Genomic DNA, 27,142 nt, shown 5'->3' with positions numbered 1-27,142 from the left:
GGTCCACTGTATGTACACACTGTATCAACACAACTCAGCATTATTTCACTCTCACTTTGTTTCTGTCCCTCAGCAATCTAGATGGTTTTCTAGAGGAATTTGCGGACATCTCTAAAGAGGACCAGATCAAGAAACTGCACGACCTGCTCGGCCCACACATGCTCCGGAGACTCAAAGCTGACGTGTTTAAGAACATGCCAGCCAAAACTGAGCTGATCGTCCGAGTGGAGCTGAGCCCCATGCAGAAGTGAGACACACAACATCAATATGCGTTTGCATGCTGAATTTATTCATACATCTCAAGATAATCAGTAATGAAATCAGTTCATTTGCATTCTTATTATGCATGCCAGCCTAAAACATTCAAAACAAAAAGAGAAATAGTCGATACATAGAGTTATGTGGAGGGGGAGATTTTTTTCATATGTTTCTGTGTGTGAACAGAAAATACTACAAGTTCATTCTGACGCGTAACTTTGAGGCGCTGAATTCTAAGGGAGGAGGGAACCAGGTGTCTCTGCTCAACATTATGATGGACCTAAAAAAGTGCTGCAACCACCCCTACCTCTTCCCCGTCGCTTCTGCCGTAAGAGCACACACTGTATTTCTGACAGCTACACGAAAACCTTTGAATTTGGAACAGTTGGGTGGGTTTTTGGCTCTTTTGGACCTATCCTAACTTGTGTAGTGTGAAATACTGCCACCTGCTGTCAGGAAAAATTTGTTAAAATGCTGTTAAAATGTTGTGTTTACTGTTTGTCAGGGTTTTTTGTTGAGCGTATATGTCTCATAGGCTGTTTTGTTGTGTTTGTGTGTTGCAGGAAGCTCCCAAAACACCAAGTGGAGCGTATGAAGGTGTTGGTCTCACAAAGGCCTCTGGGAAACTCACGCTGCTGCAGAAAATGCTCAGAAAACTGAAAGAACAAGGCCACCGAGTGCTGGTGTTCTCTCAGGTACAAACGCACATGTTATAAATACACATTCACACTGCCTGTTATTTATGCCTGCTACAGACTGTGTGATTTGGGCAATCCTATAAGATCATTACAGATCACACTGTACGACATGGATCTAATAAACTTGGGTACGACATGTATGTACACTGTACGATGATGATGACACCTATTGAATCTTAGGCTACGACGCAAGTTAGTATAGAAGAATAAAACGTCATCATCAGCATGGGCTAGTGGTGAACAAATAGAGCAAGATGAATCGCACTTTGGCAATTGTGGTTTTTATGTGCACTAAAAAAAAAGAGGGGGAAGCAAAAGACGAGAATATGGACGTGGTCGTGTCTAGGGAAAAGAGGCCAACTTGACATGCAAATTTTGCAAATGGAGCTTGAGGGAGTAGTTTTGAGTTTTAGCGTCATGTCATGTTGATCATTCCATGTTGCATTTTTATTGGTTGGTAAGTAGACGTTGAGATGATCATTTTACAGTCCTGACACTGTCAGAAAATTATTGCAGGCTATCTTTGGTCGCAAGACCTTGACAACAGCCGTCTTTGAACCTCTCTCACTCTACGGCATAGGACCACGACTGCAGAAATCACCACGATTGGTCATCTTTCATCTGACAGCCCAAAATTGTACAATGTGTACCAGGCATTACACATGCCACATAAGAGAAGCTGCTGTATTTGCATGGACTATCAAATTGTGGTATGTTTAGTGCCCCCAGGTGGTACACAGCGGAAACTCTAGAAATGTAAAATACTATAAATATTACAAAATATATTGTTTTTAAAATTGCATTTACCATGTTTTATTTCTATTCAAATTGTATACAGCTTTGTGTTTCTAATTATTGCCGTCTAATATGGAGCCACTTGGATGGTATTTGTTCTGCACATTTTTATTGGATCATACTTACACACTCTGTTTCCTCCTTAGATGACCAAGATGCTGGATTTGCTGGAGGATTTCTTGGATTGTGAGGGTTATAAATATGAGCGAATTGATGGAGGCATTACTGGAGCTCTCCGACAGGAAGCCATCGACAGATTCAACGGTAACAGCAGTTCACCATATATACATGTTGAAAATATTTCTGTAGTGTGTCTTGGATACAGCTAGAGATTTAGCTTCAGCAGTGATCCTGTGGTGCTTTCAGGTGATGAAACTAAATTACAATAACACAAAATAAGAATATAAATATATGAATTTAATATGATTTTGTCTAAAACTGGGTTTCTGCGGGCCTTAAAATTTAAGGCCTTAAAAAGGTCTTAAATCAGTGCAGTACAAATTAAATTCATAAAGTCATGGCATGATATGTTACATGCATTGCAATATACTGTATATATATATATATATAGTACAGGCCAAAAGTTTGGAAACATTACTATTGTTAATGTTTTTGAAAGACGTTTCTTCTGCTCATCAAGCCTGCATTTATTTGATCAAAAATACAGAACAAAAATGTAATATTGTGATATATTATTACAATTTAAAATAATTGGTTTTCAATTTATTATACTTTAAATTATCATTTATTTCTGTGATGCAAAGCTGAATTTCCAGGATCAATACTCAATATTTCCTTTAGAAATCATTCTAATATTCTGATTTATTATGAGTGTTGGACACAGTTCTGCTGCCTAATATATTTGATGAATAAAAGGTTAAAAAGAACTGCATTTATTCAAAAAAAAAAAAAATTCTAATAATATAAATCTTCTTTACTATCACTTTTTATCAATTTAACACATCCTTGCTGAATAAAAGTATTGATTTATTTCAAAAAAAGAAAGAAAAAAATTACTGACCCCAAATTACTGACCAGTAGTGTATATTGTTGTTTCAAAAGATTTCTATTTTTAAAACATTTGCTTCTTTTTATTTTTATTTTTTTACTTTTTATTCATCAAAGTATCCTAAAAAAGTATCACAGGTTATGAAAAAATATTAAGCAGCAGAACTGTTTTCAACTTTGATAATGAATCATCATATTAGAATGATTTCTAAAGGATCATGTGATAGACTGGAGTAATGATCCTGGAAATTCAGCTTTGCATCACAGAAATAAATGATAATTTAAAGTATAATAAATTGAAAACCAATTATTTTAAATTGTAATAATATATCACAATATTACAAAAAAAAAGTCTGTATTTTTGATCAAATAAATGCAGGCTTGATGAGCAGAAGAAACTTCTTTCAAAAACATTAAAAATAGTAATGTGTCCAAACTTTTGGCCTGTACTGTGTATATATATATATTCTGTTTTACAATACAAATATCTAATTCCTTCAATTTATTCCTTACATTTTCTTTACTTGGTCTTAAAAGGGTCTTTAAAAAGTCTTACCTTCATAAAACCCGCAGAAACCCCTTTATGAATGTCGTCAAGCTGTGCCGTACTTATAACATGTTTAGCACATGCACTAAAAAGAGAGCAGCAAAAAACGAGGTGATTAAGAAACGTGTGAGATATTATTCTGTTGGCCCTCAGAAATATGTGAGTGCCTTCTAATGCTAGATTGCATCAAGTCTACTTTGAACTCAAAAAAACTTGGATTCAGCACTTAGATTTGCACATGATATCAATAATGAAACTTGTTTGACAGAGCTGATGCGAGCGCCTCTAGAAAGATGGGAAAGAGTGTAAGAGATTAGCTACATTGCCTCAAAATTTTAAATACATTTAGTATTTATTTGTTTAAAAAAAACTGCACATGCAGTAACATTAAAATCCTTTCCAAACGATGTGATCTATAAAGTGCCAGTCAAGGTACATGTGAGTCTCATGCAGCGTGTTATGATTTGTATGGACTACAGGAGCATTAATATTAATCGAAATGCGTCTGTCATTCACAGACAGTTCTTAAGCTTGTGCTCAAGAGATTTGCTCAATGCTGAAAAAAATGTGTCACTAGGTACGTGGATGGTCTTGAACAAAGGTGGTCTGAAATGTTTGAGAAACACTGAGCCAGAGGTTTGGTTTGGTTTTAATAGCTATTAAAATGTCAGTGCGGAGTCATCTTTACTCCCCCCCCCCCCCCCCCCCCCCCCCCCATCTCTCTCCTCTCTTCCCAGTCCAAATGTTGATGATAAATGTGTGTTTGGTGAATTCAGAGAGACTATTTTTCTCTGTTTGTAAGACTCAATCCATTCTTTGAGCTATTGAGTCAGTTGTTTTTCAGATGTGGAGAAAAGTTGATGAAAATACCGAATGTCTTATCTTAAAATGGCAGTTGATTTATTTTATTTGTTGGGTAAGCAAAACAATAGGACAAAATCACTTGAGAACAGACATAGTCCTCTGTTTAAAGCGTTTGTAAAGTCTGGAATCGTTGTTGAATTTGAATGTTCCAGAGTATCGAAAGATATATAAACATTTGAACAACAGTGGTGCTATAATTATATTTTGAATTGTGTTGATGGGAAAATTTATTTTGGTATGTTGTGGTGTTGAGGGTGATTGAATGTGTTTTATTGAGGTTTGTGATATTTGTTATGATGACTTTTTGGGTGGCCAAAATGTATGGCAAAAATCTTATCACGCTATGAATATTTCTACATCACGTTTTGGGAATTTTTTCAAATCCAAACACCCCTTTTGATCCTCTTCTTAACTTGTTTGGGACACATCCTGTCACCGTTTAAACTGCCCTGTCAATCATCTTGTCACAGTAAAAATCCTCCACATTAAATTAAATTGAACTTCCTACTGTTTCAGAGAGAAATGTAGCAGCACGTTCATCTTCCAGTCGTGGGTCTGTCCTGCTGATAACTCTTCTCATGTGTTTTCAATTTGCATAATGATGCATTTAAAAGTACATGACCAAACATATCTTTACAAAAGTTCACAATGCATTTGCATTTGCATATGAAATATAATGTGGAAAACATTGAATAAATATCTTTTCTTCAGGTTAGATACTGATAATTAAGCACTCAAACCCCTTTATCTAAACCTCTCTACTTAACCGTTGGACTCGCACATACCATAGTAAGTCGTTTTTTTTAACACTTTTTATTCGTGCTTGTAGTTCTAGTCGAATCAACGTCCAACGCGCAATATTAGTCGTTAGAGTCTGCATGGTTCTGCACTTCGGATTCTAACCGGAAAAAATACACCATCCGGCTATCTTTGGAATACTCATTTCAACATATTACGATTTAATTCTAATTTCGAATATTATTTAGGACAGGTAGAATGCGATTTGGGATGCAGCAATACAAACTGTGAAGAGCGGGGAGGCGAGAGGACTAGAATTGGGAACCCCTGAGGTACACTATATACGTTTTGGCACTCTAGAAGTTAAAAAACAGAACTGCTTGCATTTTGCGGAAAAACTTTGTTTTGCAACAACCATAATGAAATGCTCCTTCACAATAGATAATGCATTACAATGAACTCTGTTAGAGAGCTACATATGGCAATTTATCTGTTCAATAAAATACTTTACTCCCCTGTTGAGTGATAAAAACATCATCTCTGTGTCGCTTTTACAACATTTCAAATCCCTCAGTTCTCACCATCTCCGAAAACCCAAGTCAATGTTGATTCTTGTTTTATTACGAGCTCTGTCTCGTTCTCTTTTTGCCAGCAGACTCTCCTCTGTTCGGCGTTTGTTTAAACGGGTTTATTCCCGGAGTTTGGAGATTTAGCTTCTCCATGTCAACCTTTCTCTCTCGTTGTGAAACTAACCTCTGCCACTCCAACATCAGACACACGCCAAAGTAGCCGGAGCAAGTTTTCTCTATTTACGGATATGACGAGACACGCACGGGCGAGGGAAGCATGTACGCAATATCCCCTGAAAACCATCCCGACAGGTCTAAAATATAAACACTTATCATAGGCTTACCATAGTGAATCAGGGTAAGACAAATAAAAAAATAAAAAAACGTTTTGGAAGAAGTATTGATGATTTACTGACTCATTATTAAATTTTTTTTAATTTTGTGTACATAGTGTAACTTTAAATATCTGCATCAAATCTCTCTCTGTCTGTCTCAGCTCCTGGAGCGTGTCAGTTCTGTTTTCTTCTCTCTACACGTGCGGGTGGTCTGGGCATCAACTTGGCCACTGCGGACACAGTTGTCATCTTTGACTCTGACTGGAATCCCCACAATGACATTCAGGTATATCAGATATTCACTTTACTTGTGTCACACTTGATGGTTTTGTTCTGCTATTTCTTTCTCATGTAGTGTTCCATCTAGTGGACAGGGAAACTCATAATAGCATCTAATAAACATATTTTATTAAGCTTAATGTAGCAGTTTTCTAAGTTGTCTCGAATATTAACTCTTTTTCTCAGGCCTTCAGTCGAGCTCACCGCATTGGTCAGGCCAATAAAGTGATGATTTACCGGTTTGTGACCCGGGCTTCGGTCGAGGAACGAATCACTCAGGTGGCCAAAAGGAAGATGATGCTCACACACTTGGTGGTGCGGCCCGGTTTGGGCTCAAAAGCCGGATCTATGTCTAAGCAAGAGCTGGACGACATCCTCAAGTTTGGCACTGAGGAGCTTTTCAAGGATGAGATTGAGGGTGGGATTGATAAGATAAATCAGTTGATGTGCAGAATTTAATGAACCTACGAATCAACAAATAAATTTTATGAAAAAACTCACTCTGTACTCAAAACTGCTCTGTAACTCATGATTGTGCCCAACATCTCCGCTCTGAATGACTTAAAAAACACTTTGTTATACTGAAGGTTCACCTGTGTGTTTCTTTTTTCAGCAGGGGACATTAAGGATGATGATGGCAGTGTAATTCACTACGACAATGACGCCATTGAGCGTCTGCTAGACCGCAGCCAGGACGCCACAGATGACTCTGACATGCAGAACATGAACGAGTATCTGAGCTCCTTCAAGGTGGCCCAGTACAATGTCAGAGAAGATGACAAGGTGGGAGACCTTTTTGAGCAGTATCAAAGAGTGGGACTGTTAAAGTGCCTCTATTATGCTTTTTCAAATATTACCTTTTATGCAGTGTGTAATATCGCTGTTTGTGAATGTAAAAGGTCTGCAAAGTTTTAAAGATCAAAGTGCACGACAAATAAAGTTATTGTCTCTTAAAAGAAGGAATCGATTCTGAACTGCTGAAACGAGTCGTCAGTAATTCCAGTCTCACTTCCTGTTACAAACCTACGTAACAATGTGACATATTTGCATAATGCCAGTCTAAGGTCTTCATTTGCTGCCCACAAACAACGTCTACTTTGACCCTCAAACACTGTAGTTGTAGCTGAGACTGGAAGAGTTTGATGCACTTCAAAAGAACGAGGACTCTTGCTGGAATTGATACTTAAAAAACCAATGGTGTCATTCGTATCACTGTGTATCAAGCGCTGAGGAAGATCCGGAGCTAAAATTCAGATTGGGGTTTTGTTTCCAACACACGCTGTAAGTGGTCGACCAATCACAACAGCCTGGACCGTCTGACCAATCAGAGCAGGCCCTCGGAAAGGAGGGGTTTAGAGAGACTGAATCTTCGAATGAACTCTGAGAAATTAGGTTATGTGCAATGTATATTATGATAAACTCTTACTAACCACAAATTTTGAATGGTAGTTTAATGGTAGTTTTAGTTTCCACCAAAGCGTTTTTTCCAGAGGCTAGCATATTTTTCCAATTGTTTTCAATGGGGACGGCGTGTTTTTAGGCACTGAGCGTCCATTTCTTTTTTTTACCGGTCGCTGAGAGTTGAAATTTTTTCAACTTTGTTCGTGTCATAGCAAGCAAAGCACCTCAACTGAAAAATGCAGCGCTGCCGAAGTGCTCTCAAGCGGAACAGAGCTTTGGTGGACATATGGCCTAAGATTAGATGTAAATGAGACAGTTTTTGACATAAGGTAAGAGTATACAGCTAAAAAAGTATTGTGGATAGCATATCGCTGAATAAATTCTTGCAAGAATTTAATGAGAAATGTTTGAGTTATTTTGATATCTCTGACATCTCTGATTGCAGATTTGGCCAATAAGAGTGTGTTGAGATCTCTTTTACAACTCTAGTGGATATTGGAGATTATTGGGCCCTTTTTTTCAAGAGAAACATGTGAAAAGCAGGAGTCTTGGGGCAAGATTTACTAAACGGGGCGAATTAGCGTGAGAGCGTAATTCTAAAAAAGCGCAGATGTGAGTGTAAAGTTCTGCGCGTGATCTACTGACGATGTGCAAATTAAAAAACACAGACGCAGCAGATAATTTCTACAATGACCAACGCAATCTACCAAGAGCAGCACAAATTAGCATCTGGTTTAAGACATGCTTTTTTGGGCATTAAATAATGGCGCAAATACCAGTAAATTGACTAGCGCAAACCTTAAATGATTGATTTAAATACTCTCTTCCCATAAATTTTGCGTCTTAAAGAGAAACTCCTACAAATGCATATGCAATAAGGTCAGCCACAAAAATAACCCTGTCCACGCCTTTTAAGCGCTAATTTTTCACTGCGTGTCTTTAGTAAATCCTGACAATAGTTTTTTAAAGCCAAAAGCTGTTAGTAAATCTGGTCCTTGGTCTCTGTTTGCTCTCCATTAAATCTTATTGGTCTCCATGAGAAACAAATACAATAATTAAAATAAACAACTAAAGAAAATATTAAGGAGATCTCACTTGAATTGTGTCTCCAGATAGAAGAGATCGAGAGAGAGATCATTAAGCAGGAAGAGAACGTGGATCCTGATTACTGGGAGAAACTCTTGAGGCATCACTACGAACAGCAGCAGGAAGATCTGGCCCGCAATCTTGGCAAAGGAAAGAGAGTCCGCAAACAGGTCAACTACAATGATGCAGCTCAGGAGGACCAAGGTACAATCCATCACTTCCTACAGATTGAATTTCAATAATGTTTTAGTGTTTGGTATGTCGCATTTTACTTCAGTAACCATTTTTCCATCAACCTATTTTTATGCACATTTTGGGATATCGCATCAAAACCACTGGATGGAAACGCCAAGATGCACATAAATTCTAAAAATGCGAATAAAAAAAGTATTATTGAGGTGGATTTACTTTTTATCTGATAAGAATACATTCCTTTAATCTAGGATGGAAACACATTTACCACATAAATAAAATCCTTTGATGCACAACAAAAAACTTACGTGACTTTGCCTCAACCGTGGATGTGATTGGATAACTGGACTAATCAGTGGACCAATTTAATCGCACAGCGTCTCAAATATTGGTTTGATCATTCTGAACTGCTTGAGCCAAAGTCTTTCATCAGAATGATGTAGTTGAATTCCCTCCCAGAAGCGTCTCGCATGATTGCGTTCTCAAACACCAACATCCGTACACAAGATAACATGATCATTTGATTAGTAACCCAGAAATTCTGAAATATTTCTAATATTTTATGTCCGTCATGGTTTAAAGTGGATTTTGAATCCCAGATTTTCAGTGTGGTCTCAGACTTTTGGACCCCACTGTATTCTAATTAGCCCATTCTTCTTGCCTTTTATTACGAAAAACCATGTTTATGCTTGTCATATAAATGCAGCATATTATCTCTTTTAAATCTCCGAAATTACATCTTGTAGCAGTTTCATTCTCGGCATGTGGTTTACTACTTTACTTTTGATTGAGTGGGAAAGAAAAAGCATATCCCACACACTGCTGCTTTGGTCAGGTTAGAACAGCCACATGCAGTTGACTCAAAAACAGCTACATCCACAACACCCAGGGGATGCCGAAGTGTGGCAACTTTTCATTTATGTGTCAAAAAGAGACAAACAAAATGGTCTGGAAAAAGACAAATAACAGAAGGTTTTCTCCAGAAAGGAACAATATAGAATTTATGGTTTCGCAGTGGTGCTTATGGCTGCATAATTACAGTGATAACTAGGATAAACTGTAAGTACACATACTTTCCTTTGTGTATCCAAGCATCCTGACTTGCAAGGTTGTAATGTTGCGGCATACCCTCTGCAGAATATATTACAAATGCACAGAGGACGAAGACCTCTGGCCTTTTTTAAAATTCGAAAGAGTCTTGTGCTTCACTCATTGACTTTTGTAGGTTTTCATTTTTTGTTTAAGCAGCCCTTTGTTTTCCTGTAGGGCTAAATCATTCTCGTTGACAGTGGAATTTGAATAGAATGTGTGTGGATGGTTAGATAAGTGGAGATACAGAACAGTTTGTCACAAAAGAGCCAAATCTGAAATAATCACATCTGTCTTTTTTTCCACTGTTGGAGAGAGTTGCCAAACTGATATATTAGATTTTGGTTGGACTTTATTTGAGGATTCCGGTGCATGGAAATTGTTTGACCACTGCTGCACACACACTCTGTACTATGGTTTGAATTTAGTGTTCATTACTGACGTGCTCTTTTCTAAATGCTGTTGCAGAGTGGCATGCTGACATTTCAGATAACCAATCAGAATACTCTGTGGGCTCAGAGGAGGAGGATGAGGACTTTGATGAGAGACCTGAGGGTGAGAACTGCACTGACACGCTCTTATTCCCTCATTCCCACATTGTTGATGGACTCGATCTACTCCATCTATGTTTTGATCATCGTTCTGAATCCGATCTACTTGTAGTCTTTGACAAAAACGTGATTTTTCTCACAGGGAACAATGGAAACAGAAAAACACTTCAAAATAACAATCCAAATAACACAAACCAAGAAACTCAAAACTAGTGAACATGTAACAGGTAGGGGTTTAACAATGTCAGATTTTTAAAAATGTATGTGATGAAAGTCGAGTCGATGTTGACTAGTCGCTGATTACGTCATTAATGAACAAAATAAGCCTGAAGCGCGAGCTGAGACTGAACGCGAGTTGCCTTGTGCACAGCTATGGCAATATGACACAGCGCTGCCCACAGTATCACGTCACTTAAACTGAACCTCTTTGAAAACTCCTGCCAGGGTGAAGATTTTCTGAAACTCCGGTTACAGTGTTGACGTGTAGCCGGTGAAACCGGAGATTTTGACTTGTGCAGGCTGTTATCTCCTTAGTTTAAATGAGGCCAGTCTGTGCAATGGTGGATATAGTCAAAATATTGCTGCTAATAACTGTGCTAACAGGGCTTATAACATGTATACAGATACATGGACAGTTCTTCCATTATGTTGCGGAACAGAGGCGTCAGAATGCAATACTACGCTGGTCACTTTTTAAAAAAACAAACGAGGAAAAACTCAAATACCCGCGTGGACTAGGTCTAAGAAATATATGCAAGAACTTTTCAGTTTCTAAGCTATTTTATTGATAAATCACCGAATTTGTCAATCACAGAAATGTTGACAATACATTTCTGCGAATGATTCTGTGATCTGATCTGCACGCGATGTGCGAAGCTACTGTCTGTATGTGTGCGTTACAATGCAGCACTCATTAGTTTAGAACGCCGATTAACTTACGTGTACAATAAGCTGTTAAAAACGTGAATTCACCTGATCAGTCTTGAGCATCTAGATGGTATAATCAAACATATCTTGTGGAGAGCACTCAGAGTATGCAGTTATTTGTCATTTTAACTGTTGGAAACACAGTGTAAAAGTGGACTTCAAAGATTTCTTATCCTGTTGCGCCCTCTACAGGCCATGATCAGCGACTAGTCGACGTCAAGCTTAAAGCGTCATGGCAGAGCATTAAAGTCAAGTAGTCTGTGCTTCCCCTAGTAACAGGTCCACTGTAAAAGGGGGCCAAAAATGCAATACACTTGATATTCTAGTCTCTTGCGTGTTTTTTTTTTACTAGGGTCAGTAAATAACCACCTAGCAACCATTCTAAACACCTTAGCAAGCACCCAGAACACCCTATGACGTACAAACAACCACGCAGAACACCTTAGCACTTTTGCTGCGCACCCGGGTTCGATTGACGTCAGAGTTTGATTTGTTTGGATGATGTGTGAACGCTGTTTTCCGTACTCGGGTGCGCACCCACGAACCGCATACAAGTCACATAAAAAGGATGGTCTGGACTGGAGTACGGTTCTGTAGCTGGTTCTGAAGATGCAGTAGTCCAGCGCGGCAGCTACACATTGCCATGTTGTAAACAAGACAACATCAGTATTGCAAACCCCTCCATGTTGCAGTTGTTGTTGTTGGCGTATGTCTACGAATGCAACGCCATTGCCATAGAATCCAACTCAGCAATTCCAGAAAACACAAAGAGCGGCATGGACACACAAATCGGATCTGAACAGTTGCAATACACAATTTCGACAGTCAAGAATTTTAAATCAGATTCCAATCGGATATACAAGTCATCGGATTTGGACTGACAGTGTTAACATAGCCTTAGAAACACCCTAGCTTAATGGCAGTGAGTTTGCACATACAAGCTCCACTCACAAATGTACAAATCTAGTTATAACTACTACACCCCACCCCTGCACATCTTTTGGCACCTTTTAGACTTTAATTAATTTTTTTTGTCCATTTGTGTCCCTTTTGGTGCTGTATTGGGATGTCTTGTGGTTTTGTCAGGTTTTGCTATTCTTCTGGAGGCATATTCACAGTTTATGTATTGCAGCTGTTCAGGATAATGTATCCTTCCTGTGCTGTAACCCTGTTTCCTGATGCTGGCTCAGTGAGATGGACATGTTGAACTGATATCTTGGCTGACTCTCCTCCCCCCCCCCCCCCCCCCCCCCCCCCCCCAGGTCGCAGACAGTCACGCAGGCAGCTCAGAAACGAAAAGGATAAACCACTTCCACCCCTGTTGGCCAGAGTGGGTGGCAACATTGAGGTATCGCTTATTTGTTTTTGTCTAGTTTTTCTTTATTTGCTCGTTTGTTTTGGCCCAACTATTGCAAATTGCCATATAAAGACATCCTTGAGCTTAGTGTAAAATCAACATAAGCCCATTGGTCACAGTTTAATGTGGATAATAGTGTATTTTCCCAGTGTTTGCTTATCTATCTGGCCAGTATATACAGCGTCTCTGGATGTGTGCCTCTCATAATTAAATTGACTGACACACAGCTGGAGATAACTGGGCTAAATTTTTTTCCAGTTTTGAGAATTGCCTAGTAATGTTTCATGATGGCAATAAATTCATGCCTGTTTTTCATTCAAGGTCTGATTAGATTAAAACAATTAACATAAATGTTGAATCTGCTGTCTTCTGCTTGATCGTGTGTCTGTGTGTGTTGGTCAGGTATTGGGCTTTAACACGCGTCAGAGAAAAGCCTTCCTGAATGCCGTCATGCGATGGGGGATGCCCGCTCAGGACGCCTTCACCTGCCAATGGCTCGTGCGAGACCTCCGCGGCAAGAGCGAGAAAGAGTTCAAGTAGGACTTTCTTTACCAGTACATGTGTTTGGAATATGTAATTATCAAGTGTAGCGTCAGTTCTGGCAGGTCACGTTAGTCAAGCTCGCATCAGCTGACTCTCAACTGATCCACGTCTACCTATAGGAATACGACGCCTATATCAGTGTATTCATATATAAGCTCCTTCAGTATTATCAGGAGCTATCGCATTCTCAGGAGCTTATTACCCTCCTCCCTCCCCAGCTCCTCCTCTCGTCCAGTCAGGATTTGGCATTCAAATGAGACTAAAATTCTCTAATTATGTTGTACATTAAAATTAATTAATGATATCTGCAATACATTCTAGTTGCGCCAACCACACCGCCAATCCTAACTGTATGCTAACTGTCAATCGTATTTGACGATAGTGGTCCTGACAGAATGACGTGTAAACTTCAGACTTGGGTTCTGCTAAGGAAACGTCTTTTTTTCTTCTTCTTTGTTTCTCTGGCAGGGCGTACGTATCTCTCTTCATGAGGCACCTCTGTGAGCCGGTGGCTGACGGATCGGAGACGTTCGCTGACGGTGTCCCGCGCGAGGGGCTCTGCAGGCAGCCGGTTCTTACGCGTATAGGGGTCATGTCTCTAGTTAAGAAAAAGGTCAGTGTGGGTCTGCTGCATTTCAGTGCTAATGAGCTGTGGATGGATCGGGATGGTTGACTAGATGATTAAAATATATGATATAATTATGTACTAGTATTGGGCGATTCTCCTCATGGTTAGAGATTGCCAATACGCAATATTATCGTGGGGCTTTGTTACTTTGGCATATTCACTCATTTATTTGATCATTAATTTGCTTATTTATTTAATTTTTAATTTTAAAATTATTAAATTTTAATTATTTTTTTAATCATTTAATTATTTATTTAATTTTGTTATTACTGTAATAATTGGTTGCGCGTGTGAAATGTGAATTGTTGTCCATGTCCATCATTTTGAGAGCAAATATGGAGTTGGTGATAAAGAAACATCGCAATATTGGAAATATTTCAGTTTTGAACTAGGGGTGTAAATCGGACAGCTCATCACGATACGATACAATACGATATTTACCGATACCTCAAAAAATTCTGCGATACAATTACGATTCGATTCAGGGCAATATCGATCGATTCATCGATATTTAGATATCATGTGCCAAGTTTACACAACCAGTTAAGTTTTTTATTAACTCACAAATGCAACCAAAATATATAACATGAACGTTTAATTAAACTCTTTGAAAATTGCACACCCTCTCCCAATTGCATATGTGGCCCTTTTTTATATCCATTTATCAATTTCTCCATTAAAAAAAGTTCAAAACGATGTATTGTTGGAATCTGACAAAAAATGTATGAGCTACACCTGTCGTCAAGAAGGGAGCAGAAAAAACCCAAGCAATTTTTCATGGATTATTAAAACAAAGGAAAGATTTAGGAAGGTAAACCTCTCCGGAAATAAACAAATAAAGATCATTTTAATTTAAGTTTAATTGCTATTTTGAGCATTGGGATTGCTAGATGAGGGCTTAATAAACTCATTTTTGTGAAAAAATCAAATGCGACCAAAATTGATATATTTCACATGTTTTGCCTGTAGCTCGAAATTAGCCGTTGCGGATCCCGACTCATTTTGCCAGCACGGGTTTCATATGCTGATTACAGTATATTACTGTCTTAATTTATCTTCTCTTGTGACCCATACATAGTGAAAAAATAAGAAGAGAAGTAGGCTATTTTGTGTTAAACCAGTTGGTTTTGAAAGTCGGTGTTTACAAGTCAAAATAGACTTAAATGTGTTTTAAGTTCTTTAAGTTTTTTAAAGAGTAAGCTAATCTATCTAATCTTATTATCCTTGCATCACGTCGGGTATGCGCTATGAAATTATGGTTGGGAAAAGGAATTGTAATATTAATTTAATAATAATAGTAATAGATATCATCGGCTATCGATACAACCCTATTATGTACGCTAACTTGAACGGTGTAAGTACGTTTTTTTTAAAGAAACAAATGTTTTTATTCAGCAAAAGTGCATTAAGTTGATCAAAAGTGACAGTAAAGAGTTTTACATTGTTAGAAAAAATAAATGCTCAAATAAACATATAAAAATAAAAGCTACATTTCTAATTAAACTTTTTATTAAAAAAATCCTTTATTAAAAAAATGTATCAAGGTTTCCACTAAAATATTCAGCAGCACAACTGTTTTCATCATTGATAGACTGCACTAATGGCTGCTGAAAATACAGCTTTTCCATAACAGGAATAGATTACTTTTAAAAATATATTAGTAAGATTGTAATAATATTTCATAGTATTACTGTTCTGACTGTATTTTGATTAGATAAAAGCAGACTTGGTGAGCATAAGAGACTTATGTCAAAAACATAAAAATATCTTAACGACCCCAAACTTTTGACCGGTAATATATTGTCTTGATACTGATATTTTAATGGTGCTTGATAAAACCGTCTTGGATGAGCTTAAATCCTCGCTGCTACAGCCATACACTTTCAGACAGACATCACTGATCATGTCTCACTGCGTCATGTCTCATGCTGTTTCCTTAAAATCATACATTTTCATATTTTCTTACCTAGCAGTTTTTGAAAGCAAAACTGTCTTATTTAAACTGTCCGTATGAAATGTATATCTAAGCCAGCCTAATTAAATGTACAGGTCTTCTAGTTGAGACTAATTAGTCTACTAGTTGTATATGTAGTTTTGCACCTTCATAGAATCAGCTTTTAATAACCTTTTATAACTCACAACAATGAATTAAAAGCATAAAATAAAAAGGTAAGCTTTAGTTCCTATTTCATAGATAGATAGACAGACTGATTGATTGATGCTCGTTTTTGCTCTTGTTGAATGAAGTAAAAGGGCAGGTTTCTATTTTTGTGTGTAGGTGCAAGAGTTTGAGCACATTAACGGTAAATGGAGCATGCCTGAACTGAAGCCAGAGATTACTGTGGACTCCAAGAAATCTTCAAGAGCCTCTTCTCCTGTCATTAAGACAGACACTCCCACACCTGAACTGAGCTGTAATAATACACCGTGCACCTCCAAACCAGGTACAAACTCACCTGAAACCCTCACACGCAGCCCAAAGAGAGAATCTCACACACACACACAGAGACTTTACCTGCCGTGACCTGTTCCCACAGCCACTCCCTCTCCACCCGACAAGATAGAAAAGAGCGCGAAAGAGGTGGAGAAAGATGAGAGCGAGTCCCAGACCGAACCAGAAAGAGAGAGAGAGAAGGAAAAAGTAAAAGAAGGAAAGGAGGGGGATAGTGTGGAAAGCACAGAACATGGAGAGGTAAGTGTGTGTGTGTGTGTGTGTGTGTGTGTGTGTGTGTGTGTGTGTGTGTGTGTGTGTGTGTGTGTGTGTGTGTGTGTGTGTGTGGTTCAAGAAAACCCTACATTATGGGGACAAAATGTCCCCACAAAGAGGGCAATATCTGAAATTTTGGTTTGGACCTTTTTTGGTTTACATTACAAAAAACTGCTTATAAATCATACTAGGTGATGTTTTTTGAAAATGTAAAAATGCATTTTTCTATCCAACCTATTTTCAACCTGAATGCACACAGACTCATGGGGACTCGTGTCACAGTGGGACCTAAATTGAGGTCCCCATGGGTACACAAGCTTATAAATCATACAGAATGAATTTTTTTGGAAATGTAAAAATGCAGAAAGTTTTCTGTGATGGGTAGGGTTAGGGATTGGGTTAGTGTAATGAGATAGAATATACCGTTTGTACAGTATAAAAACCATTAAGTCTATGGAGAGTCCCCACAAAGATAGTGAACCAGACATAAATAATGATAGATAATGAATTGTGTGATGATTAGGTTTACGTTTAGGAGTTATTAAATGTCATCTCAGAATAAAAACAATAGAAGAATATAAAATCTCCAGCATGATAAACAAACGTGTGTGTCGGTGTGTAGCAGGGATTATTTTATTGCACAGGTTTAGCAAAACACTACATGAACCTGTCGGTATAAATCTAGTGTTTCAGAAAGTGTGTGAGAGAGCATGCGTGTATGTTTGCTTTGGTGTTTTGGTTTGGTTTGCTTTTGGTTCTTCAGACAAGCTGTTTTTAGTGGTGGCTTTAATGATCTGTTAAGAATTATATAATGTAATAATCTTTTTTATTTTAAAGTTACCGTAACGTGAAACCTATGATTTAGAGTGTGGCATACACTACTGTTCAAAAGTTTGGGGTCGGTAAGATCATTTTATTGTTTGCTCATGTTCACCAGAGCTGAATTTGTCACATGATCCTTCAGAAATCATTCTAATATGCTGTTTTGCTGCTCAAGAAACATGTACTATTATTAATTTTGAGAACAGCTGTGCTGCTTAATATTTTTGCGAAATACAGTTTTCATTTGGTAACATTGTAAAGGTTTTTACTGTATCTTTTTGATCAGCTTAATGCATCCTTGCTGAATAAAAATAATGATTTCATTCAAACAAAATCTTACTGACTCCATAGTTTTTAATGGTAGTATATTTAAGTAAAAATTAACAAGTACAACTTGTCAGTACCTGTGCAAAATTAAACATTTCACACCCTAAGTAAAGATATTTGACCTTGATCAGACTATATAACAGCTGCTTTTGTTTGTACTTAAGAGGCTTAGTTCACCCAAATATGATTTTGCCTTCTGTCTTCATTTACTCACTCTCATGTGGAAATTAGACGATGTTTTGAGAAACGTGTCATTGTTGTCTTTTTGTTAGTGGAAGTCAGTCAGTGGGCACCAAAATTGTTCGGCTACCAACATTCTTCAAAATATCTTCTTTTATGTTCTGCAGAAGAAAAAGTCATACAGATTTGGAACAACATAAGGGCAGATAAGTGATGACAGATCCACAAATCCTGATGGAAATCTAAAGTCCCAAATCTCTAACAATCTTTTGCAAAGGGAGTGTTTTAACCACATGCAAAGCACTTTTGGTTATTTTCAGCTCAATTTGAACAAATCTAATGTAAAACAGCTCTGTTCCAGGATGGATCCCTGAAGAAGCAGGAAGCAAACAGTCCCAAATCCTGCATTAGTGATCGTCCTTAGCGGAACATCTGCTATAATGTAATGAAATAAACATCTGTTTTAATATAATGAAATATTTATGAATTATTTGTTGCTTGGTGCAAAATGATTTTGTCAGGATGCAGCTTTTGAATGGCTGTAAATGGCTTTTCCGGGGGTGCCTAAAGAAGCTGGAAGTACCGCTGCGAGTGTTTGTTTGTAGACTGTAACTTCATGTAAAGACATGCGAAAGTCAAATAAAGAGAGTGTTTCTGTCTCTTCTTCCAGACTTCCACCACTGTGGAAGACGGTGAGAAAGATCCCGCAACCAGTGAAAAAGCTCAGACATCTGAAAGTCCAACCAGAGCATCCGATGACTCAAAAACGAAAGAAAACCCTGACATTTCTCAGTCTTCTCCGAAAGAAAAGAGTGAGAAAGAAAAACAAGACGAGGAGAGCACTGAAAAAGACGCCTCCCCAGAGAAAACGTCTGATTCCCCGTCCATTAAAGATGAGAGCAGAGGTACCTGTGGCAGAAACTGGTGAAATCGGATTGGCTGTAATGTCAGCCGGTCAATTTATTGTGAGTCGAGGGCTGATTGTTGTCTGTCATTACAGAGGCTCTGAAAGGGGACAAGGGAGAGAAAAGAGAGAAGACTGGAGAAGAGAAAGAGAAGAGTGAAGTGACGTCTCCTCCTACAGAAACAACAGAAAAGAAAGAGAAGTTGGATCAATCTTCTGATATCAAAAAAGGTGAATGTTACAATGCTACTCTTTCTTTCTTAGCATTTTGTATGTTTCATAAGCCCCTTTCACACAGCGCGTTGATCCCGGGAAATTGCCGTAAAATTGCTAGAGTGCCTTCTGTGTGAACGCAAAGATCGATGCCAGGATGGGGACCTAGTAACATTGTCGGGAGCCAGGACCAATGCCCGTAAGGGGTATTTTGATGCTCTTAGAAGAAAGTTTGTGTTCGTCATCAACAAAGAAAGAACGAAAAAATGTAGCAGAGATCAGGGAGCTGCTTGCTATCCGCGCTGAAGCGGAGATCGTTCGCCAGCTTTGTGGAACGACTTTGTGCTTAGTGTACGACCGAATCCGAAAAAAAATGCTCGAGTGTGGTTTCTCGAGATTGAAAGCGCAGATCATTAGTAAACTTAAGACGCTGCGTAAAAAATCCACTAAGTGCATGACTACAATGGAAGATTAGACTGGCCTTTCTACAACACATCCTGACGTCACGTGTCTTTACGGGATCTTTACGGGAGGTGTGTGAACGCACTCACAGATTCCGGAAAATCACTGGCAGTGTGAATGAATCAAAATCAAACGACCCAGGGACAAATCCCGGGACACATTTTCCGTGTATTTTCCGGAATCTCTCTGTGAAAGGGGCTATAGTGGCATAGAGAAGAATAAAAACCACCTGATCAAAGGCATTTGTCGAGTCAGTCACAAAAACTGAGGAAGTGCATCCAATTACTAAATTAAACACGATGTAAACCTGTTTTTTTCCTTTTTTCCATCGGGACACAGAGGAGGTGAAGGGTGAAAGGGATGCTGGGAAGGAGGGCAGAGGGCAGAGGGAGGAAGTGCCCAAAGGTAACGGCAAGCCCACAGAGCGCCCACGGTTCATGTTCAACATCGCAGATGGAGGATTCACAGGTAAACTCAACCATTGGGTTGTTTAAAGCTGCTGTGTGGCATTTTGTCTGTGTTGAAATACTTTTAATCTGCCATCTCAATGTGTACTTTATTTTAACTTTAGTGTCAATTACCTGAGCTATTAAATAATGTGAGTGAATAATCATATTAAGACAATGCTGATACGACTGAGTACTTGCACAGCCCCACCATTCAGAGAGAATTTTTTTTTTAATATATATATATATATATATAAATCGATGTAGATTATATGTTAAAGGTACATTAAGTAACTGTTGGCCCTCTAGCAGGACCAAAAAAAAAAAAAAAACTGCGTGCATTTTGCAGATGAACATTGTTTTGGTTTTGTTTTGGTTTTGCTTTGGCTCTGTGTGACTGTGTGGATGAATATGGTTCTTTAACTCAATAACTGAAGAGAGAGAGAGAGATATTATCCTGCTGCACATAAAGCATTCAGTGCTAGACTTGAGAGATATACAGTAACCAGTTTAGATTTACATTTACATTTATTCATTTAGCTGACGCTTTTATCCAAAGCGACTTACAATTGCTATATATGTCAGAGGTCGCACGCCTCTGGAGCAACTAGGGGTTAAGTGTCTTGCTCAGGGACACATTGGTGTCTCACAGTGGATTCGAACCCGGGTCTCTCACACCAAAGGCATGTGTCTTATCCATTGCGCCACCACCACCCCTCTGGTGTCGATGGAAAGGATCTCAAGCTGACTAGCTGAAGATGTTACTGTAGCTTTACACATTAACACACACGGTACTTCCTTGAAAATAAATTCCAGCACAGTGCTTCAACAACTATGATGAAATGCCCCTTCAATATCAATAATGCTTTACAGTGAACTCTGTTAGAGAGCTACATATGGCAATTTATCTGTTCAATAAAATACTTTACTCCCCTGTTGAGTGATAAAAACATCATCTCTGCGTCGCTTTTACAACATTTCAAATCCCTCAGTTCTCGCCATCTCCGAAAAGCCAAGTCAATGTTGATTCTTGTTTTATTACGAGCTCTGTCTCGTTCTCTTTTTGCCAGCAGACTCTCCTCTGTTCGGCGTTTGTTTAAAACGGGTTTATTCCCGGAGTTTGGAGATTTAGCTTCTCCATGTCAACCTTTCTCTCTCGTTGTGAAACTAGCCTCTGCCACTCCCACATCAGACACACGCCAAAGTAGCCGGAGCAAGTTTTCCTATTTACGGATATGACGAGACACGCACGGGCGAGTGACGCATGTACACAATATCCCCTGAAAACCATCCTGACAGGTCTAAAATATAAACACTTATCATAGGCTTACCATAGTGAATCAGGGTAAGACAAAAAAAAAAAACGTTTTGGAAGAAGTATTGATGATTTATTGACTTTATTGACTTATTATTTAAATTTAGTTCATTTTGAACAACAAAAGTTACATAGTATACCTTTCACTTTATGTTGTAAACTTGCTGTATGCTTAAGAAAGCATATTTTTCAAATATATTTAGTTTAAACCTTCAAATGCCAAAATATATTATAAAATGTACTTCAAGTGGCAAGACAATATTTACGACAAAATATTTCACATTTTTTTGGACAATATAAATATATACATTGAAAATATATTTGCTAATATATTTTTTGAACGTTGTTTATATAAGTAAGCTTAGCAAAATACATTAATATAATATCAATATATTTTAACATCTATGTTAGCTATATACAATACATTCTTGTATACATTTCTTTGCAGTATGGGCAAGACCACTCTATTATGAGCTGTGATGTCAATGGAAAAATGTCATGCTTTTAAGAACCTTCCAACAACATCTATTATATAAGATACAGCTAATTTTGAAAGGCCGTCAATGGAGAAAGATGCTGTTTGCCTTCTGATGGTGTAATTATGGCATCTTCCAGTAGGGGCCAACAGGACCGTGTTTAGAAACAACATTTGTTCATTTTTGTTTGGTGTCGCTAATAGCACAGTAATGACACCCTGCAGCTTACGGATGCATTTTTGATATATATATTTATTTGAGATACATATGGCTGGTTCAATAGCTCTATTCTGACTCCTACATCTTGCCGTTTATCCATGTTTATCCTTCGTACATCACGCTAGTTAATTTTGCCAAGTGTTGACAAGCACAGTAACATGTGCCAGGTCATTGTGTTGACATTATGTAAAGCTGCTCACTCATGTAAAGTGAAGCTTGTGCTGTTATGATAAAGCGCAATGGAACAGTGTGTTGTTGAGTAACATGACAGTGTGGTTACATTGTGAAGGAGCAGTTCAGCTTCTCTGAGCTTCCGCTGAGCGGTTTTACCAGGAACAGCAAGCAGTGATTTCATCTGTCAGTGGTTTACGAAGACTTCCCTTAGATTATTTTCCATCGTTCACCATTGATTATTTCCTAAAATGACTTGTGTTGAAATGCGAAAACCTATGATTTCATGCATTCTGCTTATATTCATGGTCAATCAGCATGTAAATGTACACTTGTGTGTTTATATTTTGTGTGCAGATACTGTATAAGTGCATGCATCAGTATTTCTCTGCGAGACTAATACTATGAATAATTGTTGTGTGGTAAGGGTGGATACTGTAATGGGAGTATGGGACTATTGGGAATATAAAGGGAAAGTTCAGGAGTAGGTGCGCCATTTCTCATTACAAATTCTGAGATTTTTTTTAAAGATGAGTCAAGTCAAGTCAAGTATATTTGTATAGCGCTTTTCACAATACAGATTGTATCAAAGCAGCTTCACAGTATTAAATTAAAATAATACAACAAAGTTTGTTTCAAGAGGAATTTATTGATTGATAAAATTAAATTAAATATCCCCAAAATATCCCCAACTGAGCAAGGCAAAGGCAACAGTGGCAAGGAACCGAAAAACTCCATCAAGTGACCTAATGGTGTCCTAAAACTCCATCAGGTGACCTAATGGAGAAAAAAAAACCTTGGGAGAACCCAGGCTCAGTCGGGGGCCAGTTCTCCTCTGGCATTTATGAGCTAGAGGCCGGATTGTAGTTTGAACTGTAGGATTATAAGAATGCCTGGCTGAAGAGATGCGACTTTAATCTAGTTTTAAACTGGGAGAGCGAGTCTGAGCAACGAACAGTATCAGGAAGACTATTCCAGAGTTTTGGAGCCAAATGTGAAAATGCTCTCCCTCCTTTGGTGGTTCTGGATATCCTAGGTATGACCAAAAGCCTTGAATTTAGTGATCTTAAAGAGCGCGATGGATTATAGGGTGATAGAAGATCCGTTAAATAGACTGGAGCTAAGCCGTTTAGGGCTTTATAAGTCAGTAGCAATATCTTATAATTAATACGGAGCTTTATAGGTAACCAATGCAGTGATGATAAAATCGGTGTTATATGATCATATTTTCTTGATCTCGTAAGAACTGTAGCAGCGGCATTTTGGACTAACTGTAGCTTGTTTATTGAGGATGCAGGACAACCAGCTAATAAAGCATTACAGTAATCTAGTCTCGAGGTCATGAATGCATGAACTAACTTTTCTGCATCAGAAACTGATAGCATATTACGTAGCTTAGCAATGTTTCTAAGGTGGAAAAAGGCTGTTTTTGTAACATATGAAATATGATTTTCAAAAGACAGGTTGCAATCGAGTATAACACCCAGGTCTTTTACTGTAGAGGATAAAATATATTTGAGTGTCATCAGCATAACAATGGAAACTAATTACATGTTTCCTTATAATATTTCCAAGTGGCATCATATATATTGAGAATAACAGAGGGCCTAACACAGATCCCTGCGGCACTCCATAGTTTACTGGAGTTATGATCGATTTTTCTCCATTTAAATAGACAAAATGGTAGCGGTCAGATAGGTATGATTTGAACCAGCTTAATGCTTGTCCTTGAACACCAGTATAATTTTGTAGTCGATCTAAGAGTAATGTGTGATCTATAGTATCGAACGCAGCACTAAGATCAAGTAAAACTAGTATTGAGATACAGCCTTGGTCAGAAGCTAAAAGTAAATCATTTGTGATTTTAACGAGCGCAGTTTCAGTGCTAATGTAATGTGCATGAGTGTAATGACCAACACATTGAACTGTCTAATATGATTCATCACCTGACTAAGATCATCGGGGGAGGGTCACTTGAAAAACATTGAATTTGGGTTTGTTTTTTACCATTTCAAACTCCCAGAGATTCATAAAATGCCATAAAATTATCGGCTTATCAGCATCAGCCATAATTTTTTTATGAATTTTTTTTTATTCTGCCCTGTTCATGATCAAATACCAGTTAGATACTCAAATCCAACACCTGTCATCTCAACAACCCTTAGTTTGCAAGCTACGCTAGTTGTCATTCTCTGGTCTATTATTTCTTTGATTTTTCCCAGCCGCAGTCGCTATAAATAGTTTCAGTTCCCAGAAGCCAATCACTTTGCATAGTTTAATTTACAACTTTAAAAGAGAACAACTAAACATCAAGGGGTTTATACTTACTGTAGCTATAAACAGGTTTATACTTACTGTAGCTATAAACATTTCACCAGCGTCGATAAAACATTTCAAGCAAACATTAAGCATACAGCACTCTGGACAAATCATTTAGTTTATAGCTAGATAAACAGGATTTATACGCATGCTAGCCATGTTGTTGGAGGATTGTTGCCTTTTGTTTATTTACGCGTCATCAGGTATAAACGGATAGTAACTGATGTCTGGCCGTGTTGTGTTTTTCTCTTTTGCACAGAGCTTCACACTCTTTGGCAGAACGAGGAGCGGGCGGCCATTTCATCAGGCAAGATCAATGAGATCTGGCACCGGCGACACGACTTCTGGCTGCTGGCAGGCATCGTGTGGTATCCTTGGAGATAGGCTGCTGTCACCGTAGAAACAATCCAGTTCCATTAATGTATATTTATACTGCGTTTGCTAAATGAAACGTTTGTTTAGAGCTCAAAGCCAAGAAGAACAAGGCAATAAAATGAGATGGAAAAAATTGAGTTCCTGCAAATACATTCATATTGCTTTAGCGAACACTACAGACAGCTAGACTGTTTTTTTTTTTTTTTCTTGAAAATAAAGTTCTTTACACTTCCTACGAGGTTTCCTACGAGGTTTGGAAAAGTATTGAATTTGATTTGAGTAATTTCCAGGTTCAGTTTTCTAAAATATAAAATTAAGAATTAAAAAAATAAAATAAAAATGTTATCATACAAGCAGTGTTTTCACAAAGTTTAGTGGTTGTCGAACACAACTGAGTGAATTCAAGGCACACAATTTCATGTTTGTCTTTACTATAAACTTTACTTGTTTGTCTCTTTTGAACGCGTGTGTGTGTGTGTGCAACAGATAAAGGAGCAAACGATCATCTAAGGCCGTGTTTACACTTGGTATTAAGATGAGTTTTGGTCGATCGGATAAAGGGTGGACGACGCTAAATACAGGTGTAAACAGGGTCTAAAACATTTCAAGCTTGTCCACTTTCCACCACTTCCAGAGATAGTCAAAAACACATTCGGCCGGATTGCTTTCATAGTGTAAACACTCATGTGATCGAATGTGTTCAAACAGCCACAAAAATGTGTTCAAACAGCCACAAAAGACCGTCTACTCTCCGTCTACTGACCTCATGCCTAATTATGGGAAGCGCTCTAGCCAGACGGGATTTAAGATTTAAGTCGTCTGAAGACCCAAATTTGTTTTAAAGATGAAAAATGCACCAAGCACAATGTTCTCTCACCATTCCTGATTTCTAACACACACTCACAGTGTTCGGCTGATCTTGCAGCTCAGAGCAGAAACTAAAGCTGATGCTCTCCGTGTGTTTTTCCGTCGTCTCCAGTCGTATATGTGTAAATTGCGTGAGCTTATTTTGTCCATTAGATTGAAAGATCTAAAAAAAGCCCATTCATTTACCCGCTCATAGACCCTCCCCTCGAAGAAATCAGGACAGAAGTGGTTGAAAGTGGACAAAAGAGTCGGATTAAAACACCAGGTGTAAACGTGTGTGTCTCCCTCGTCCACTTGTGATCCGATCGACCAAAACACATCTTAATTCCAGGTGTAAACAGAGGCTCAAACACACTGTACAGAATCAAAACCGATGCGTTAATATACACAGGTTTTAAAACGTTTAAGGTTTCTTATATAATTTAAGCGCATGTTATCACTTTGAGAAAACCAATGAAAAGAACAGAAAATAAAAATGTTAATAGATGACTATTAATATAATGCAAATAAAATGCTGTGACAGCCATTTATGTTACATATGGTCTATTAACATCTACAGAGAGCTTGAGTCTGGAAAAGTATGGAATTGAGAAGGAAAATGTGTCGAAACCCTGGAATTGTAGTTTGATCCTTGACCTATCGAAGCCATGGCTATGCCCGGTGGCAGGACATTCAGAACGACCCTCAGTTCACCATCGTCAACGAACCTTTCAAAACCCAAGCCAACAAGGGAAACTTCTTAGAGATGAAAAATAAGTTCCTGGCCAGACGGTTTAAGGTATGTTGTAAATAAAGAATATAACTAAACAAAAAATTGTTTAGTTTCTTTTTTGTTTGTTTGTTTGTTGTGATATCCGTGGTCGAGTTTAATTTCGTTTTACTGTGGCTTTTGTAGTTATTTTACACTCTTCTTTTCTTGCGTTGTGGTAGGTCATTGTTTGAAAGCTGCTTCTTTTGTTCAGTCGTTTGTATCATAATTATATACTTGTGTCTTGCTTTGGCATGCTTCTTTCTCTACCTTTTGTTCTGCTGTTTGTCTGACTCCTGCCTGAAGATTTTATCTCTACATGTTGATGCACCGCAATCGCAAACACAAAACCTGAATATGCTGACACTCGTTCTTGTGAAACAGCCCTGTCTCTCATTGTTTTTCCTGTTTTTCTTTTCATCACATGTTTCATATCCTTTTCTCGACATCCTCCTTTTTCTTTTCTCAGCCTCCCTTGCTCTTTTTCTCTCGCTCTGTCTTTCTCCTCTTCTCTTACATAATTCCGTATGCGTTGAGCAACCTGAGATCCGCTGTTATTCCAGTGGAACCTCTTTTAATTGGAAGCTGGTGCTTTCTCATGCTCGTAAATCACTGGAATGGTTTATCGTTCCAGACTTAATTCTTCTGTCAATTCTGGTCAATTTCTTAAATTCCCTTTTATTTTGTGACCTATTTTCCTCCGTGTTTCGCTCTCCCTCGATCCAG

General features: G+C 38.2%; 1 protein-coding gene across 5 annotated transcripts in view; it reads left to right on the top strand.

The window, feature by feature from the left end:
• The window catches only part of chd3 (chromodomain helicase DNA binding protein 3), a 62,633-nt gene that overhangs the window by 16,872 nt on the left and 18,619 nt on the right, over positions 1 to 27,142 (top strand). For 3 of the 5 annotated variants that reach the window (XM_082147668.1, XM_082147666.1, XM_082147669.1), the window contains exons 18-36: positions 74 to 247; positions 445 to 586; positions 822 to 953; positions 1,898 to 2,015; positions 5,974 to 6,098; positions 6,278 to 6,509; positions 6,705 to 6,874; positions 8,605 to 8,782; positions 10,328 to 10,414; positions 12,600 to 12,685; positions 13,097 to 13,230; positions 13,706 to 13,850; positions 16,144 to 16,309; positions 16,403 to 16,557; positions 18,572 to 18,806; positions 18,902 to 19,036; positions 19,820 to 19,948; positions 24,686 to 24,794; positions 26,314 to 26,446. In XM_082147668.1, coding sequence (XP_082003794.1) covers positions 74 to 247; positions 445 to 586; positions 822 to 953; positions 1,898 to 2,015; positions 5,974 to 6,098; positions 6,278 to 6,509; positions 6,705 to 6,874; positions 8,605 to 8,782; positions 10,328 to 10,414; positions 12,600 to 12,685; positions 13,097 to 13,230; positions 13,706 to 13,850; positions 16,144 to 16,309; positions 16,403 to 16,557; positions 18,572 to 18,806; positions 18,902 to 19,036; positions 19,820 to 19,948; positions 24,686 to 24,794; positions 26,314 to 26,446 — 2,785 coding nt within the window. The remainder of the gene's footprint in view (positions 1 to 73; positions 248 to 444; positions 587 to 821; positions 954 to 1,897; positions 2,016 to 5,973; positions 6,099 to 6,277; positions 6,510 to 6,704; positions 6,875 to 8,604; positions 8,783 to 10,327; positions 10,415 to 12,599; positions 12,686 to 13,096; positions 13,231 to 13,705; positions 13,851 to 16,143; positions 16,310 to 16,402; positions 16,558 to 18,571; positions 18,807 to 18,901; positions 19,037 to 19,819; positions 19,949 to 24,685; positions 24,795 to 26,313; positions 26,447 to 27,142) is intronic. The other 2 variants (XM_082147670.1, XM_082147667.1) reach the window with 1 other exon arrangement.

The sequence above is a fragment of the Leuciscus leuciscus genome, assembly GCF_965113295.1.
Source record: "Leuciscus leuciscus genome assembly, chromosome: 2".
Classification (NCBI taxonomy): domain Eukaryota; kingdom Metazoa; phylum Chordata; class Actinopteri; order Cypriniformes; family Leuciscidae; genus Leuciscus; species Leuciscus leuciscus.
Note: the sequence above shows the minus strand (reverse complement) of the source record. Positions and strands in the feature narration are given on the sequence as shown.